At 40.1% G+C, this 20,208-nt stretch overlaps 1 protein-coding gene across 5 annotated transcripts in view; it reads left to right on the plus strand.

Moving 5' to 3' along the window:
* SULF1 (sulfatase 1) overlaps nucleotides 1–20,208 on the plus strand; it is a 199,094-nt gene that overhangs the window by 94,211 nt on the left and 84,675 nt on the right. For 4 of the 5 annotated variants that reach the window (XM_070802644.1, XM_070802640.1, XM_070802645.1 and 1 more), the window contains exons 3-4: nucleotides 9,749–9,818; nucleotides 10,128–10,357. In XM_070802644.1, the coding sequence (XP_070658745.1) occupies nucleotides 10,186–10,357 (172 nt within the window). In that variant the 5' untranslated portion in view covers nucleotides 9,749–9,818; nucleotides 10,128–10,185. Of the gene's footprint in view, nucleotides 1–9,259; nucleotides 9,281–9,748; nucleotides 9,819–10,127; nucleotides 10,358–20,208 lie in introns of those variants that run through there. The other variant, XM_070802642.1, reaches the window with a different exon arrangement.

Genomic DNA, 20,208 nt, shown 5'->3' on the forward strand with positions numbered 1-20,208 from the left:
TATTTTAAGAGTTAACAGATGAATTTGATTGGATAAGAATGCCGTAAATCAGATGGATGTCAATAAAAATGGGTAGAAAATTTATCTTTGCTGTATGCTTTATGTGTGCTTTGTGGTTATAATCAGTAAATTAATTTTCCTAGTGAGGCCTGCTAGTTACTCGGTTTGTTCTACTGTAATTATATTTTCCATGATTGCCAACCTGAATCTCATATGAAACTGAAGTAGAGTTGTTTTTTTTACTTGATAAATGTGTAACTTTGCTTGGTACTCACTGGAGATAAGTATACAACTGAAGGAATGATGACAATCTGAACAGAATAGGGTATTGACGGTGATTTTTGTCATATAAAGACTTAGAATGATATATTTAACCTCCTGCCCCAAAACTCAAACCAGCATTTCCCAGTACAACTTGTGAAGGGAGTATTTTTGAAATTATACTTGAACTAATCTGAAAGATTGAAGGCTGGAAGAGAAGGGGATGACAGAGGATGAGATGGTTGGATGGCATCATCGACTTAATGGGCATGAGTTTGAGCAATCTGTATAGGACAGTCCATGGGGTTGCAAAGAGTCAGACACAAGTTAGCAACTGAATGACATCAAAATCTGAATTTTAAGGTGTCTTTTGAAAATGGATCTCTGAGAACTGCAGTTGACTTAAATATGGATGTTTGATTTTCTTCGAAGGCTTTCCTGTAAGGTATACATTGTGGAAGGAAAAATTGAAAAACAGAGCTATTCCCCATACATGCATGTGTGCGTGCTAAGTCACTTTAGTCATGTCCAACTCTGTGACCCTATGGACTCTACCAGGCTCCTCTGTCCATGGGATTCTCTAGGCAGGAATACTGGAGTGGGTTGCATGGCCTCCTCCAGGGGATCTTCCTGACCCAAGGATCAAACCCTTGTCTCTTATGTCTCCTGCATTGGCAGGCGGGTTCTTTACCACTATCGCAACTGTGAATTCCCCATAACTCATCCCTAAATCTTGAGCTAAGAACTAGAATTTGCTGTCTTTTGAAATGCATATTCATTTTTCACAGTGTTCCCAGACCTCCTTTTCTGCATCATGACTCCATATGAGGCCAGCAGGGTCCCTTGGAAGGAACTTGTATCTCCACTCTGCTGTATTTCAGTTCAGTTCAGTTCAGTTGCTCAATCGTGTCCAACTCTTTGCGACCCCATGGACTGCAGCACGCCAGGCCTCCCTGTCCATCACCAGCTCCCAGAGTTTACTCAAATTCATGTCCACTGAGTTGATGATGCCATCCAACCATCTCATCCTCTGTCATCCCCTTCTCCTCCCACCTTCAATCTTTCCCAGCATCAGGGTCTTTTCAAATGAGTCAGTTCTTCACATCCCAAGTATTGGAGTTTCAGCTTCAGCATCAGTCCTTCCAATGAATATTCAATCCTTCTAATGAATATTCCTTTAGGATGGACTAGTTGGATCTCCTTGCAGTCCAAGGGACTCTCAAGAGTCTTCTCCAACACCACAGTTCAAAAGCATCAATTCTTTGGTGCTCAGCTGCTGTATTTAAAGCCTTAGAAATGTTAAAGTATGTTATGTTGGTAGTGAGCTTTATCACGTAGAAAATAGGCCAGCACAAACTCTCTTGACTGTGGCTTAATTTTTAAAGTCAGGTGTTCCTCTTTCCTCACAAAGATGTTAACTACAAGAAAATATTTTGAGAAATGCTTTTGAAATCTAAATATAGCACCTGAGTATTTTTTAAATATTTTCTTCAACTTAAAACGTATCACAGGAATTGTAGAACTTTGAAATAAATTCATATTGTGCCAAATGATACACATCAGAGAAACAGACTAAAACAAAATATGTCCCCAGAATTCCCAACTTTGTTCAGAGGTACATTTTTAGTTATTTAGGAATGCTTGAACTTTAAAATACAAAGAAAACTATGTTTCCTCATTACTTGAATATGTGTCTGTATGTGTGAATATGTTTATACGTGTATCTTAACTATGCACATGTGTGTGTATATCTATTGGTTTGGCAAAAAAGTTCTTTCCAGTTTTTCCATGGCGTCTTTCAGAAAGACCTCAACAAACTTTTTGGTGAACCCAAATAGTTAGGAAAAAGAGATAAATACATAAGGTACTGATGAAACGTGATGCTTGTGGTAGAGGGTAGTGCTCAGCACACTTCATCTGTGCCGTCAATTTTGCAGTTGGTTGGGGTCATGTGACTAGTTTCAGCCAATGAAATATTAGAAGTGATTGGAGTCATTTCTGGGTTGGAGCTATGAAAAGCTCTACCACAAGAATCTCCAGTTTTTTTCTTCCTCTTCTTCTCCATCCAGCTATGGCAAGAATAAAACAACAGTGCCCCCATCAGACTGCATCTATGCACGATCGAGCAGATCAAAGCTCCCTGTCACTCTGTGTGTGACTTGCAGTATGTGTTAAGTCATTGATATTTGTTTGTTTGTTTTTCCTTGTTATTGCAGTAAACTGTTTCTGCTAACTTCTGCAATACCTTTAAGATACTTCAACACAGTTAAGGTATAAGAATATGAAACCAAAGGCAAATTTAATATAATAAACCATATAGTTTAAGACATAACTAAGATTTCTAAGACCACATTTATGGTTCTTTTTATCAATATGCTTCCTATCATCAGACCCAAACTGAAGTTTCCAATGTCCCCCTTTTTAAAAGTCAGCAATCTTTTTATTCCCCTTATCTTGGAGCTCATGGCCACCACTGAAACTCATGACTGTTATCAGACCTGTAAGACACTCTGTAGCATCTGCTTCAAAAATATCAGGTCCTTCTGGGTTTGTCTTGTTCTCATAATTTTTAGGTCACTTTGTTTTCCTTTGCTTTCCTAATTTCTATTTGAAAGAAGCTGGGAAAATCTCCATCTTGGATGCTTTGCATTTCCTAAAATGTTCTTGGTGAGCTCCTTGTTATGTAGGTAACTCCTGTCTTTGTAGGATAATCCTCATAAGTACATTTCTTCTTTTTTTTAATTTATATTTTATTTTTAATTGTAGGATAATTGCTTTACAATATTGTGATGATTTTTGCTATACATCAACATGAATTGGCCTTAGGTATACGTTTGTCCCCTCCCTCTTATACCCCCCTTCCACCTCCCTCATAAGTATATTTCTTGCTATAGCCTCTCCCTTCATTCTTATCACTGCTTATATCTTTCTATCCTCTTCCTCCATGAGAAGACAAAGAGAAAACCTAGGAAGCTTAAAAATACTTTTTCTATTTTTATTGTGCAACAGATCATGGGGAAAAATCCAACTTAGACATAAATGAAATAAAAAAATAGAATCTGTTCCTCTGCCTCACCGTACCCTGGGGATGATCAACACTAACAATTTTGTGAACAGATGACTTTTCAAGGTTCCTTCCAATGTCACTATTCACAGTGTTATGGGGACAAAGAACAGAAAGGGGGAAAGGGGAAGAAAAGCAAACATTGTTCAAGGAGGATCTCATCATTTAGCCAAGTGTTTCCCCAAAGATGCTCCAGGTCAGAGATGCACACTTTCCAGCTGTCATTGGTGGCTGGGAGAGATTTATTATTCGAGGGGTATAAAAATGTTACTGCACCAGAAGGAGACTGTTGTCTATCTTATTTGCTTGGAGTTGTAATAAAGTAGATACGTGAACAGGCTTTCTGGGGATTAACAGTAGATGAACTTTGCCAGCTATGGGGTTTTTAAAAGAAGAAATTAGCTCCTTCATAGTTTCACATATATCATAAAGAAGCTAGCACATCCTGAAGGCTTCCTCTATAGAAAAAAAAAAAAAAGTGATGTATGGGAAACTTGAAAGTCAAAATTAAGGGAAGAGGGCCATGTAAACTGACCCCAGGATATGTTGAGAACTCTGTTGATTGGGGGAATCAGGAGGGGGGATTCCACCTTCTTGCTAGTATAGTCCTATTTCACTTCACTCTAATGATAAACTAAGTGTGTTCTGGCTAAATTCAGCTTTGAATAATTGCATGCTGCTGGCCTAATCTCCCCTACTGCTGTGATTGGTTATGATGTCCCTTTTTTTCTCTGTCTTCACTCTGAAGTGGAGTGCTTTGTGCTGGAAACAATTCCTTTGCCTCATCCTTAAGAGGTTGATTTCTGTGCTGAGTGGGCTGTTCTGAGCCTATCTCTCTCATACTTGAGATGTGTGGGCATTCATTTATAAAGTTTTGTGTTATCCTCAGATTAAAAAAGAAAAAACACAGAATGTCATCACTGAACAGTGATACCAGGCACTTAGAACTTAGTAAACTTTCAAAGCTTTAAGGGGCAGGAGGGAATGAATTAAGTTTGTGACGAGGGCCTTAGAGGTGAAAGGCTGTATACTCTAGGCCAGTAATTCTCAAACCCTTTGAACGTGAAATCCTTTTGTATTATTGAAATTCTGTTTTTATCCCTTTATATTATTAAACTTGTGGGACTTCCTGGCAGTCCAGTGGTTAAGACTTTGTTCTCACAGTGCAAGGGACACAGGTTTGATCCCTGGTCAGGGAACTAGGAGCTTGGATGCCATATAGGCAGCCAAAAGTAAATTAATTAAAAAAAATAAAGTAATTTATTAAGCTTGTGTTTATGGGGATTTGGGGCTTCCCTGGTACCTCAGCTGGTGAAGAATCTGCCTGCAATTTGGGAGACTTGAGTTCAATCCCTGGGTTGGGAAGATCCCTGGAGAAGAGAACAGCTACCCAGTCCAGTATTCTGGCCTGGAGAATCCCATGGACTGTATAGTCCATGGGGTTGCAAGACTCAGCCATGACTGAGTGGCTTTCACTTTATGGGGATTTTAGCTATTGATACTTAAAAATTCAAACTGAGAATTTTTAAAAATATTTATTAATTAAAAACAATACATTTATATGTTAAATGATATATTTTATGAAAAATAACTATTTTGCAAACCAAAACAATATTGGTGATTAAAATGGCATGTTTCACATTTTTGCAAATCTGATATTTATCTGAATACAAGAGAACGGGATTTTTATATCTGCTTCTGCATTCAATCTGTTGAAATGTATTGTTTTGGGTGAGCTATGGGAATAAAATTCAACCTCCCATGGGTAAATAGTTGGAGAATTATTTCAAAAGCTTTTTCAGATACTTATAGATCTTCTTTGATACTATACCAAAACTTGACAAGTAGTGATTCCTATAGGTCAGTTGTCATAAGAAATCTGAAACCACATGAATGAGCTTTTAATACTTTCTTATATTAAGATTCAGTGGTCATTTTGCACTTTGAGTGAGCTTTTTTTACTTCTGTATAATTTTGTAACATTGCATTTGGTCATTTCAGAAGTATTGGTTCACTGACTTATACTAATAGTCTAAATGTTGACACATTTCATTTTATATCACAAAATAACATTTGTTAATATCAACATCAACGTCATCAGAAAAGTTTTACCTATTGAGAAGCTGCCAAGCTCACAGTGGCAGATAAAAGTTTTCCAAAATTTTGCTTTTGACTTGAAAACTAGATTTCTGTCATTAGCAACAAATGTGACGAATACTGTCAGTTGTTTTCCTTGAAGTGAGTCTTGGTTCATTCATGACTTGAGAAAACGTCTTCCAAAAATCCGAGTTCAAATAGTTCTACCAAGTAAAAATAGTGTTTGACTAAAAACAGAAAGGAGATGGATCCAGTTCACCTTGCAGCTTAGTCACACAGTGGTTTCCCTTGATAAGCATCACACCTCCATACACAGCAGAGGGTTTTATGTGTCCCTTTTCTCTGATAAAACAGAAAATGTAAAAGAAAAGACATGTATTTGAGCACACAGGGACATGCTTAGTTGCTTAGTTGTGTCCAACTCTTTGAGACCCCGTGGACTACAACCTGCCAGGCTCCTCTGTCCATGGGATTCTCCAGGCAAGAATACTGGAGTGGGTTGCCATTCCCTTCTCCAGAGGATGTACCAACCCAAGGATCAAATTCACATCTCCTGCATTGGCTGGCAGATTCTTTACCACTGAGCTACCTGGGAGGCCTATGTGTATTTGACACTCAGGGCTTAATCAAATTAATCATTTTACAGCTTCATCTTGAGTGAAACTGGCTTTTTAAAAAACTATATGTGATGCTCCCTGCATTTGTACTAAAGCGGTTGTACAAATTGGTTTTTTACAAATGGTTGCTCTTAGACCATCAGTGCAAATTTCAACAAAGTGTACAGGAGGGATGAAGTGTTGGCGTTCTTATCAAAATAGCTCCGGTCTGGGACAACCCTGGTGGTCCAGTGGTTGAGAGTCTATCTTCCAATGCAGGGGATGTGGGTCCCATCCCTGCTCAAGAAACTAAGATCCCCCCATGACAGGGATTGCTGATCTCACTATGGCAAATGGAGAGCCCAGGCTCTACAACTAGAGACGCCCCCATGTGCCTCAATGAAGATGGAGCACAGCCAAAAATAATAATTAAAAATAAACATAAGATAAAGACCCAGTCTTACTAAAAAAAAAAATAGTTCTGGTCTTTTGGATTCCATCTGTGAGGATCTCAGGGTCCCCCAAAGCCCAGATTATACCTTGACAACCAGGGCTGTGGACAAGCATATTACCACCATCCCTTTACCTCCACCCCAGCTGTCTAGACAAGGGGGGGACTGTGTTGAAGACAGAGACCCCCTTAAACCCATGAGGGCAATGAGGGCTTTGTTTTAGTGTGGGGCTTTGCTAGATAAGCATATGTGAACTAGACTTGCTATCCAATTGGCTTGAAGGCTTCCCAGTCTTTTCTTTCTTTTATATGTGACTTGAAACTTTTTATGTCACATTTATAGTTGGCTTGACTGCCCCAAACAAAGTACTGCAAACTTTCCACATCAATTGGCCATAGTGATAGTTGGTGTTTTCATTTTAGATCCTAAAGAAAAAGCAGCTTGTGTTCTGGTCCCGCTTCATGAATACAGCACCGTTCCTCAAGTTCACTTTCCATGTGTGAGAAAAACCTCTTTGGACATTTCTCCCATTTTCAACTATTTCTCAAGACAAATTGTTAGTCTCTAAGGACGCCTGTCGTCCGCCACCAAGTATCCATTTCGAACATTGCATCCTTGTCTCCTTTGTCAAGGTCTGCGTTCTGTCTGTCAGTTTTTTCTTCTTCTTCTTCACTTTTTTTCCTTCTGGAGGTAGAAACCAGGCAGTGAGAGGATGACAGGTTCTAAAAGGTCAATTTTGAATAAAGAATTGTCTGTGTGCACATTTTTTTTTTCAGAGTGCTGTGTTTTGTGTGTTTTAGTCAAGGGAGTGCTCCTGCTGAACAGACTTGTCTGAAAGTTCCATTTTCTTTACCACTCAGCTTCTCGGCTTTTACATATGAATCCCCTGAATCAATAATAAACTGTGGCAGAAAAAAAAAGAAAAACAAAAAATGTAGGTCTCTTTCGCACCTTTTAACTCTCCAGAAAGGCAAGGCAAGCCACTTTAGAGGTAAAGCTCGCATCTTCTCTCCTGTCTCTTTTCTTTATTAGGAAATGACTTTCAATGTAGTTTATACAGGGTGCCATTAAGGCTGATTTTCTTTTTCCTAAAAGAGGAAGTAAAGGTAAATAAGATAAAGAAAAGAATAACCCAGAACATGGATTGTGTTCCAAGGAATGTTATCAGCATCTTAATTGTCAAGAATTTTCAGTTGCATGTGTGACTGATTATTTAAACCAAGCACCGCGCACACACGATACAGTGTGAGTCTGGCTGTATTTTGGGGGTCACCATTGTCCACAGAGGTTGGTTTAAATGATCGGTGATGCAAGAAACCCTGTTAACTATCTCTTCATACATGGCTTTGAGAGGTGGGTAAAGTTCTATTACTTCAAGAACCAACCCTCTAAGAAATTTCTGTATTTAACTCTTTAGACTGATGCTTGCTCCACGGGAGAGAGTCATTGTTTCATTCACTTCTTTCGCTTTCTTGTCTTTTCGTGCTCCTATCAGTTTTCTCATGATTTGAACCAAATGCCCAGAAACCCACCAGTCAGGGCAGAACAATTGCGTGCTTTCAGTGTTCAGCAGGCACCGCAATCACTGAAATAACCCCAAGTTATTACCAAACAGAAAACAAGAAAAAACCCACACGCCAAACTGTGCATATTGACTTTCTCAAGCCACAGGATCAATCGGAGGTGGTTAGCTGGTTTCTCTGCAGATAATGTGGTCAGGACTGCCTTGCTGCAGACACTGGATTTTTGTTTTAAAGCCTACTTCTTATTGAGTCTTTCTCTTTCTCTCTCTTTCTCTCTCTCCCTCTCTCCTTCCCTCCCAAGGAATAATTACAGGCTGCAGAGTCAAAAGCATTAGAACTGTTTACAAAACAGCTCATAAAGTTTAAAATAATGGGGGCGTGTGTGTTTGTGTAAAACACAATAATCTGTATGGCAGGGGGAAACAGTATACCCTTCTTTCTTCTTTCACTGCCCCGTGTCACCCTCCAGAATTTAAGACATGGAAGTGAGCAACGGAGTCCTTTTTCTTCTGGTTCCTCACACTTCATTCGTGATTCGTATTTATCTGATGTCAGTTGATTGTTGAGGATCAAAATACAGACCTCAGAAGTGTGGAGAGAGAATGGGTGCTGGAACCAGCTGCCATCTAATTAATTTTAGGGCAGTTGAAATTCCCATACAGATGCTCCCTCATGAACATTCAAGAGAAAGATGCTTTTTTTGTTTTTTTTTAATGAGCCCTTTGCTATCTTTCAGAAGTCCTAAAGAACAGCGTCCAGCAGGTTAGTGTTCTAAAGTGAAAGGGGCATTTTTCCAACCCTTTCTGAAGTCTCCTCCTGTGCAGACTTACAAAGACTTTGCAGTGCTCCCCTCCAGATTTTATTATTTTTTTAAGGTGAAAGAGTCACCTCCAGCCTCAGAGCCCATCAATCATTTTGCTTTGCAGGTTGAGATCTGCTGCAGCAAAGCCAAAGCTCGGTGCTGGCGGCACTGCACTGGGTCTGGACAGTAGTGAGCCTGGTGCTGACAGTCAGAGGAGGGCTCTGTCCCCTTCGGCACTGATGCACTGGGGATGCGGGCTGGACCGAGGGACAAGCCCAGCCCGGAGGAAGCGCCTCTTCCCCTGGTGATTGATGGAGGACAGTTAGGAGCTCTTCGGAGGCTGGGGAAGGTTGCCCTCTCAGCCACTTACTCTGAAGTCTTTGTCAGCAGAAAGAACTCTCCTGGGTAGTGAGTGACATCATGCAGATGACAAATGACAGCTTTGCGTTTCGTTCTGCTTGATGAGTACTCAATATCGCATGCAGGTGAGTTAACGCTTCCCAGAGGCAAACACTCCAGGGCACTGTGGTTTCACGGGCACTGCTGGCTTTTCCTCATCAGTCATCCGTTTTCTTTGGGGATGTTTAAAGTATTAATGCTATTAAAACATGAGCAGGGATGATACCCAGATCACTGTGTTTATGATTATGCAATGAAGATATTATTCAAGTCATGTGTTAAGCAGTTCTGAATGTTGTTTCCTTCTGTTTCTTCCTTTTGGAGTACAGATTTTAAATTATATATGTGTATGTATATATATTATAATATACATTGTATATTATATTTACACATAAATATAATTAATATAAATACTATAAAATATATGGTGAATAAATAATTTATATAAACACATATATATATTTATGCTGTTTTAAGAGACTGTTTCAGACCAAAAATCTGTATCAGAATCTCTGATTGACGTTTCCTTTGTATTTTTTTCCTCCCCATTTCAGGACCCACTCTGCAGATGTCCTGAACACTTCTGACTACAATTGATTCTTCAACCGGGATACCTAATTCCAGGTATTAGCTCTTGTCAGAAAGCTTTTACATCCGAGCTCTGTGCTGGAAATTCTATTTTGGCAATGAATTTTGAAATTGGAAAAGTTGGAATGAGAATAAAGGACAAAAGTGAATTTGCAAAATAATCAAGCGCTTAAAAAAAAAACCAACCCTACGCTGGGAGGGTTTGCTGCTTCTGACTCACGGGCAGCCCTTTCTCTGCCAGTTTATGTGCCAGTTCTCACTGAGTTGTAGTCCTTTTTCTGCAACCATGTTCAGGGTTTGGATTTCATTTTCGTCTTTCCCTCTCCCCTTTCTCTGACTGCCCAGACCTGCAAGAATCAAGAGACAGACATTTTCTCAGTTTTGCGACATTGGAGCAAGCACAATGAAGTATTCTTGCTATACTCTGGTTTTGGCTGTCCTGGGCACGCAGCTGCTGGGGAGCTTCAGTTCCAGCATCAGGTCCCCAAGATTCAGAGGACGGATACAGCAGGAACGAAAAAACATACGACCCAACATCATTCTTGTGCTCACCGATGATCAAGACGTGGAGCTGGGTGAGACATTGGCTTTTTCACTTGTTCATCCCTTTTGCTCGAATGATTGACTGACCTCCTGGTATCAGTAACAGTCTGAAAACATTCAGGGGTTTGATGCTTAACAGTAGTACCTTAACCAAAACCTAGTTTATAAAATGTACTTACATTGATGGTAAAGCATCTGGTTTGTGTTTCGACATGACTTTTTTGGTCTTAAGTTTTTGAAGCAATGTGGGGTGGGGGGGTATGAGAATGGGGGTGGTGAGAGGAAACACAGAACTATAAAAGTCAAGGATTGGATCGTGCACCTTGGAAACTCTTGGTCAAGAGCTTTTTAAAATATTTGGGCAAAGTTCTTTCGAAGAACATGAGAGTATGACTGTAATTCTCTGCAGTGCATATGAACAAAGGTAGATACACAAGGAACTTCCAATTGTCATTATTATTAAGGTGAATCCTTTATTCACAGCTTGTAATTGTTAGGAAATTAAAAGTTACAGCATTATACATATCTTCTTCTGCTGCAGATCACTGCCACCCACTAGACAGGATGCTTTTCAGAAGAATTCACTCACCTGGGTTAATTCTGGAGTGCTTGGAAAGCCTGCCAACATCCAGTGTTTCAGCTTAGCTTCTAAATCTTCTGGTTGGGTTTCTCACCCTTTCATCTTCTTTCATGGCCCAGCCTTATGGTCTTGCCCATAAGCTTAGGATCAAGTTCTTCTATGGTACCTAAGACAGATGAAAAGTTTGCCCTTACAAGTTGTCACCAGCACTCCTTTCCATTCTTGAACCAAATTCCTTGCTCTCAGGCTATCACACTGAACTTGACCATCTCTAGTCTTGCAGTTCATGCTGGCAGAATACCTTGGGCTTCTTTCCAGAGCTCCTCTGGCTAGGTTCCTTGAGGATTAAACCCCTGTAGGCTGGAAGTCGATCCACAGGGATGGGGACTTTGTTTTCCAGTTTGAAACCAAACTATGGAATCTCAACAAAGTTAACTCTTTGGATTCAGCTAGAAACAAAAGCACTAAAAGCCAGTGGAGGTAATAATTGTTGGATGTGATTTACAGTCTGTTGTCTCTCACTTAATTGTTTAAACTCGACCATGGATTTTTAGGCAACATGTCAAAATGAGAAATCTTGGAGATGTGACTTTAGTGTGTATGTGGCTGGTGGTTTAAGTTTTCATTAACCTATAGCATAAGGAAAGTGAAGACATTTGAATTCACCTTCCTTAACATCTCTCATACCCATCCCTTTCACTGAAGCCATTCTCCACTCTCCTAGTTTTTCCTAACTGGTTGATCACCTGATGGTACCTGTCCCTTCTAGTCTTGGCCCCTCCTGCCTATTCTTCATTTCATGCAAGTATCTGATTGGGTCTCTGCTGCTAAAACCCTCCAAGATGTTTCTTGCCAAGAGGATTAAAAACCTCCTCTGTGCAGGCTGATGAGCTCTGGGCATCTGCCCCATACCTATCTCACTAAGACTATTTTCCTTTCCCCCAGTTTTGCTCTGTGTTTCATGGAAACAACTAGTTGTTTGAAACTGTCTAGTGGTTTCATCTCCCTCACTTATATTTCATGCCTTTACACATCTCATCCCCTCTGCTCTTTCCACCTTCCTCCACCTAGAGAAACCCTACCTATTTTTCATGACCCAGTTCAGTGCCTTGCCCTCAGGGATCCTCCTTCACCAAAACCATCCTGCCCTCCAGCACGGTGGATGGAACTTTATTACCACCTCGGACCTGCCTCCAGCAGGACCCTTAATCCACCGTGTGTTTCCGTCCTTGTCTCTTCCACTTGATTGAGAGCAACTAAAGGATAGGGTGTGTGTGTGTATGTTAATCGCTCAGTCGTATCCAACTCTTTGTGACCCATGGACTGTAGCCCACCAGGTTCCTCTATTCATGAAATTCTATAGACAAGAATACTGAGATGGGTTGCCATTGCTTCTCCAGGGGATCTTCCCAACCCAGGGTTCAAACTCACGTATGCTGCCATTTCCTGCATTGGCAGGAGGATTCTTTATTACTGAACCACCAGAGAAGCCAAATATTTATTAAGCAATTACTAAATACTGTCTTCTAGGGGAAGCACATGGATATAATGGTGAAGAGTTGGTGGCCAACTGTTTCTTACATGTTTGTCTTTACTTCTTTCCTTGATTTTCCTCCCAGACACCAGGCTAAGCATTCACTTGTTTAATTTTCACAGTCACTCTATGTAGTAGTTACTACTACTCTATTCAGATTATGCTTAAGACAAACGAGGCTTAGAAGATTTGCCTAGGCTCTGATGAGCTAGGAAATGGTGAACCCAAGACCTGTATTATGTCCAAATCTCCACAGCTACACATGTAACCATGATTCCTTCCATCAGTCCATCCTTCAACAAATATTTGTTGAGCCCTTCCTAAAATAACCTGTAAATATATGATAATATCCTAGGCTCTGAGATAATGACAAGATGGGTCTTATTATCCCATTGACAGAGCAAGTTGATGATGAACTAGAGTGAACAATAGGTAAAAATTTAGAGACCAACCACCTTTCTCAGCAGAAAAATTATGTTCTGGGTGGTGGGTACAGTTTCATAGAGACTTTTGTCTGGCCGATTGTAATGTCCTCATAATCTCTGAAATCTTCTGCTCTAGTCTTTAGTTAACTTTGGGTTTTGGTATTGTTGTTGTTGTTGTTTTTAATCATCTTAAACCATTTTTAAGTGTACAGTTTGTGTTAAGTACATTCACATTTGCAAATCTCCAAAAACTCTTTTCATCATATAAAATTAAAGCTCTGTATCCATTAAACAATAACTGCCTAGCTCCCAGCTCTTGGCATTCGCTATTATACTTTCTGTCTCTATGAATTTGACTCCTCTGAGTATTTCACATATGTGGAATCATACAGTTTCACACAGTACTTGTTTTTTTGTGACTGACTTATTTCACTCCAATATTCTTGCCTGGAAAATCCCATGGACAGAGGAACCTGGTAGGCTACAGTCCGTGGGGTTGCAAAGAGTCAGACAACTGAGTGACTTCACTTTCACTTTCACTTTATTTCACTTAGCATAAAGTCCTTGTTCACTGTTTACCTATGTTATAGCATGTCTCAGAATTTCCTTCCTTTTGAAGGTTAAATAATATTCCATTTTATGTATATTCACCCTTTGTTTATCCGTTTATCTCTTTAGACATTAGTGTTGCTTCTGCTTTTCTATTATTGTGAATAACGCTACTATGAACATAGGTGTATAAATATCTCTTTGAGACTCTGCTTTCAATTCTTTGGGGTATATACCCAGAAATAGAATTACTGGATCATTAGATAGTTCTATTTTTAATTTTTTGAGGAACCACAGTACTGTTTTCATAGCAACTGCACCATTATCCATTCCTACCAGCAGTGCATAAGGATTCCAGTTTCTCCACATTCTTGCCAACATTTGTTATTTGCTGAATTTTTGATAATAACCATCTTAATGGGTGTGAGATATTCTCTCATTGTGGTTTTGATATGGTTTGATGTGTTTTGGGTTTTTGCTTACATGTGATTTTGTTTGCCAAATATTGAATAAACCTTCGCCTAAAAAAGCAAAATTTTTGCGCCTGTAATACTGCAAGCATTTTGGCTTCAGTGCCTCCAGAAGGATATCAGACTGAGAAAAGGCTTAGGAAAACAATTCCAAAAATTGTAATCGAATACTTCTCCTTTTGAGAAATTAAAAATGAAACAATTCTATCTTCTTGTCTGAAAAGACAAGACTAAGAAGGATGGTAATCCAAGTTTATGAAATCAAGCTGGGACGAAAAGTTCTTACTCAGTAGGAATGAGGGACACTCCCTGAACTTTGGGGACAAATAAACTGGTACTTTGTGAGGGGGGTGAGGCACAGAAGGAATTTATTAATAAAAGTGCTAGCACCTGATATGTGAATAACACTTTATCTTTTCCCAAGAACATTTATTCTCATTATTGCATTTTATTGTCATTCCATCCAAGTTGGGTGGGTAGTTCAAAGATCATTACCCCAGAAGAAAACTTAATCCGTGGAAAGATTAAGTAATTTAACCAATGGTCCCCATGCTTCTGGATTTGCTTTTTCCACTACTTGGGAAGTGGTTTTCAGGTTATGCCTCTATCTGTAAATAGTTCAGGCTTTTAGGCAAAGCTAATGGGTGGAAGATTTATATCTTTAAAAAAAACACTGAAGTATAGTTGATTTGCAGTATTCTGTTCATTTCAGGCATACAGCAAAGTGAGTTATACATATAAAAATAGCTATTTTTTTCAGATTCTTTTCCCTTATAAGTTATTACAAAATGTCCAGTATAGTTTCCTATGCTATACAGTAGGTTCTTGTTGATTATCTATTTTATGTATACTAGTGTGTGTATGTCAATCCCAAACACCTAATTTGCCGCCCACTCGCCCCCCAGCTTTCCCCTTTGATAACCATAAGTTTGTTTCCTGTGTCTGTGAGTTTTGTATATAAGTTCATGTGTATCTTTTTTTTTTTAGGTTCCACATATAAGCAATATCATATATTAGTCTTTGTCTGGTTTATAACACTTAGGATGACAATCTCTAGATCCACCCATATTGCTGCAAATGGCATTATTTCATTCTTTTTTATGGCTGAGTAACATTCCATCATATATATACATGGGGTATTTATATATATACACCCTATCTCTTTATACCTTCATCTGTCAATGGACATTTAGGTTCCTTCCTCCATATCTTGGCTACTGTAAATAGCGCTGCTACGGATATTGGAGTGCATGTATCTTTTCAAATTATGGTTTTATTTTTTAAGCTAAAAAACACAAATGGACATGGTTAAAAGAGTTTGGGATGATGGCTATCATCCAGGAAAGGAATGGTAACCAAGAACATCAGCAGTATCCACGTTTTATTATGAAATTTTAAAAACATTTCTGAAAAAAATAAAAATATATCTCAAGCAACTATGAGCAAATGTTAAGTTTTTAAAAGCTAAAAGACACAGTATTTATTCTATTTTTCCCTCACTTGAAATATTTTACAAGTCAAAAAGAAGAAAATCAAAAATGCTTGTGATACTCCCCTAAGTTTCTGAGACTATAGTCAATGAGATTAAGCTCTAAGCCTTTCCCAAAAGCCTTTCCCTGGCAGTTCAGTGGTTAAGACTTTCGCCTTCCAATGCAGCGGAGCAGGGGATGTGGTTTCGATCCTAGTCAAGGAGCTGAGATAGATTTCCACATGCCTCATGGCCAAAGACCAAAACATAAAACAGAAGCAATGTTGTAACAAATTCAATGAAGACTTTAAAAATGGTCCACATCAGAAAAAAAAAAAAAAAAAATCGAATAAATCTTTCCCAAATGGTCCCTGGGTACCACTCTGAAAAGCAAAATAGTGAGCTGATTAGACCATTGATCTGGTTCAATGTGGCATTTCTTAAATTCTTAGGAAATTGGGCTGGTGCTAACATCTTAGGAAGGCTGACTTATGATCTACTTATATCATAAGTAAAATTAAGAAATCTTAAATACATGGAAACACTTTGTCTAAAGCAGAGGTCACAAATGGGGTCTACAGTCCAGAGCTATTCCACAGATGTGTTTTGCTTGACCAGCATGCTTATCAAAATCAAGGCAGCATTTAAAAAATCAAGTGATTTTTATATAATAGAGGGGGAAAAAATCCAGATTCTGACTTTTCTTGAAAAGTCATTGAAAACCTTACATTCCCGTGAGGCAGCCTTCAGTTAAATGCTTAAAGAGGGGAGTTCCCCGGTCATCCAGTGGTTAAAGAATCTGCTGGCCAGTACAGGGGACGTGGATTCAATCCCTGGTCTGGGAAGATCCCATATGCCAAGGGGCAACCTAGCCCACATGCCTAGAGCCCATGCTGTGCAACAAGAGAAGCCACCGCAATGAATCGCAACACAGAGTTGCCCCCAGTCAGGGAAAGGATGTGGAGAAGAGATGGTTATGGGGTTTGGAATTGACACGTACACACTGCTATATTTGGAGTGGATAGCCAACAAGGACCTACTGTATGTGGCACGTGGAGCTCTGCTCGATGTTATATGGCAGCCTAGATGGGAGGGGAGTCTGGAAGAGAATGGATTTATGTTTATGTATGGCTGAGTCCCTTCACTGTTCACCTGAAACTATCACAATATTGTTTGCTAATCGGCTATACCCAATACAAAATAAAAAGTTTTAAAAAAAGAAAGAGTAGCCCCCGTTCAGCCCAACTAGAGAAAGCCTGTGCACAGCAATAAAGACCCAGCACAGCTAAAATTTTTAAAAATAATGCTTGAAGAGGAGTCAAAGCTGCCCTGTTGGGTGGGGCCTGTCCTCCCCAGGCCCTCAGGGTCCCCACCACTCTCCACTGCTCCCCAACACCTAGACCAAGGAGCACCTGTCTTTGCCATCATGTCCACACTGCTGTTTTTTATTGTCTGGAAAATTCTGTATACTCACATCTCTATCAAGGGTAGAAAACTGGAAAGACGAAAGCATTGTGATTTTTCTTGTACTGAGCTGGCTTCACTTGCCTGCCTTCTCTGTCTAGCCCTGTAGGCATTTTTACTTCCATTCCACTAAAAAGCTAGTCTCCACTTTTAATGGCCTTTAGCTCTTTAGGGGAAAAAATAATGAGTCCTAGTGACCTGGAAACATTCCAGACAGATTTATTATCTGCTTCTTAGTCCCTTTTTTCCCCAACTTGGTTTCCCTCCCCAACTTGCTTTTAGCTGAAACATCTGTTTTTTTGTGGGTTTTCCCCTATCAATTCCATAGTTTTGGTAGAAAAAGGTGTACTGTTCGATCATGTTATTTTTTTTTCTAATGCTTTCAGAATTCAAATTTTCAATAGACCAATAAAGCCATTTTTAGTATGAGAAATATCACTGTTTAAATTTCCATACTTAATTGTTGGCATAAGAAATTATCAGGATGTGCTTAGTACAGGCCATTTATATATTTCGAGCATTGACTCTACCCCATCATAAAACAATGGCATCTAGAAACAACCCTATATGTTTAATAAGAGCTGTGTTTGCTGGTCGTTATCACTCATCAAACCATGAGCAGTTGTAATTCACACAGAGGTGTGTCTCCTATGAAGCCAGGTATGTATGAATACCACATACCTGGGACTTCCTTAATGAATGATGATGACAAAATTTGTTATCAAATTTCTAGTTTTGTGTTTTTCTGGACATGATGAATAGCCTCAATGAAAAGCTTAATGTTTGATAGTACGAAATATTGAAATATTTCAAATATCAAATGCTAAGATATTTGAATCAGGAAAGGCAAATCTTTGTCGTAAAGTTTGACATGGACATAAAGTAATTCAAGTTCACTGTGTGATTTTGGTAAAGTCATCCTGATGAGTGGGACATTTTCTCCCCTCTGACCTTTTACACGCATGTGATTTGAGACTAAATGACTTGAAGCCTGTAGACGATTGAAATTCCTGGCTATGACTCTGTCAGACCCCAGTAACCCAGTACACACTACCTCCAAAAGACTGTTCCTGGAGCCTTGATTTTAACCCCATCAGAATTGCAAACCTGATAGATCTTGCAGGATTCCCAGAGCGCCACTCCTCTCTCAGTCACTGCTGACCTAGCAGAATCCTAGTCCACAGCTGATCACTGTCAAAGCACCCCCACCCACCCCTGCAGGAGCGATGGCAGACATCCCCAGTCCCAACCTGGAACTCTGGCACTGGGGCAGCTCTTCTTGGCAGCCTCGAGGCTCAGCTGTGGCCTGGACCTTCCCTGTCCTCAAGCCAGCCCAGTCAGTAGTGCCCCCATGCCAACTACTGGACTTCATTATGGTCACTTCATAGCATCCCTGTCAGGCTTCCACCTCAAAGGACAATTTTAAATGATAATGAAGCCAGGCTTCTGGCTTAAGAGAGTCATGGGGAACAGTGCATGATGGGTAGACGGGAACTGATATCTTTAAACCAGCTTTAACATTTTAAGTCTTGAAGCATAGACAAAGTAAACTTCTATCTTAATCCATCAAGACTGCTATAACCAAATACCATAGACTGGGTGACTTCAGTTCAGTTCAGTTCAGTCGCTCAGTCGTGTCCGACTCTTTGCAATCCCGTGAATTGCAGCACGCCAGGCCTCCCTGTCCATCACCAACTCCCAGAGTTCACTCAAACTCATGTCCATCAAGTCGGTGATGCCATCCAGCCATCTCATCCTCTGTCGTCCCCTTCTCCTCCTGCCCCCAATCCCTCCCAGCATTAGAGTCTTTTCCAGTGAGTCAACTCTTGGCATGAGGTGGCCAAGTATTGGAGTTTCAGCTTTAACATCAGTCCTTCCAATGAACACCCAGGACTGGTCTCCTTTAGAATGGACTGGTTGGATCTCCTTGCAGTCCAAGGGACACTCAAGAGTCTTCTCCAACACCACAGTTCAAAAGCATCAGTTCTTTAGTGCTCAGCTTTCTTCACAGTCCAACTCTCACATCCACACATGACCACTGGAAAAACCATAGCCTTGACTGGACGGACCTTTGTTGGCAAAGTAAGGTCTCTGCTTTTGAATATGCTGTCTAGGTTGGTCATAACTTTCCTTCCAAGGAGTAAGCGTCTTTTAATTTCATGGCTGCAGTCACCATCTGCAGTGATTTTGGAGCCCAAAAAAATAAAGTCTGACACTGTTTCCACTGTTTCCCCATCTACTTCCTGTGAAGTGATGGGACCAGATGCCATGATCTTAGTTTTCTGAATGTTGAGCTTTAAGCCAACCTTTTCCTCTCCTCTTTCACTTTCATCAAGAGGCTCTTTAGCTCCTCTTCACTTTCTGCCGTAAGGGTGGTTTCATTTGCATATCTAAGGTTATTGATATTTCTCCCGACAATCTTGATTCCAGCTTGTGCTTCTTCCAGCCCAGCATTTCTCATGATGTACTCTGCATAGAAGTTAAATAAGCAGGGTGACAATATACAGCCTTGACGTACTCCTTTTCCTATTTGGAACCAGTCTGTTGTTCCATGTCCAGTTCTAACTGTTGCTTCCTGACCTGCATATAGGTTTCTCAAGAGGCAGATCAGGTGGTCTGGTATTCCCATCTTAGTGTCTTATAAACAACAGACATTTATTTCTCATGGTTCTGGAAACTGAAAAGTCCAAGATTGAGACTCCAGCAAGTTCTGTGTCTGGTGGGAATCTGCTTCCTGGTTCACAGATGCTGTGTTTTCGCTGTGTCCTCACATGGCAGAAGAGCCAGGGAGCTCTTTGGGGTCTCTTTTATGAGGGCACTAAACCCATTCATGAGGGCTCCACCCTCGTGACTTAAATAACCTGCCAAAGCCCCCACCTTCTAACACCATAACCTAGCACATTAAGTTTCAACCTATAAGTTTTGAAGGAGCACAAACATGCAGTTTATGGCTATCTCTGTATGCCTACCTTAGCTTTGGAGTTCAGATGTGATGACAGAGAGGGAGATGGGAAAGGCAGAAGTAAATGAAACATCTTGGGGCCAAGATGATCACACAGTAAATCACAGCTCATGCCATTTGCTCAACAGCCCTGCCAACAGGTCCAGAGAGCTATTATTAGTTCTATTTTACAGCTGAGAAACACAAATCCAAAGAGGGTAAATGACTTGTTCAAACACACCTGTGACAAAAACTCAGATGTTTCCCCTCAAGTTCAAGTCCAGGACTCTTTCTCTTCTCATCTTCATCCTCCTAAGCCCTGCCTTGGCAATCTTGTGGTGAATCTTCAGCCTTAAAGTTTCATAACATTCTCATGAAATAATTGCTCTGATAACTGAGAATCAGCACAGTCTGCATTTTAGGCACCGAAGTCCTGAAACTCAGAGAGGTGA

Source organism: Bos indicus, chromosome 14 (assembly GCF_029378745.1).
Source record: "Bos indicus isolate NIAB-ARS_2022 breed Sahiwal x Tharparkar chromosome 14, NIAB-ARS_B.indTharparkar_mat_pri_1.0, whole genome shotgun sequence".
Classification (NCBI taxonomy): Eukaryota; Metazoa; Chordata; class Mammalia; order Artiodactyla; family Bovidae; genus Bos; species Bos indicus.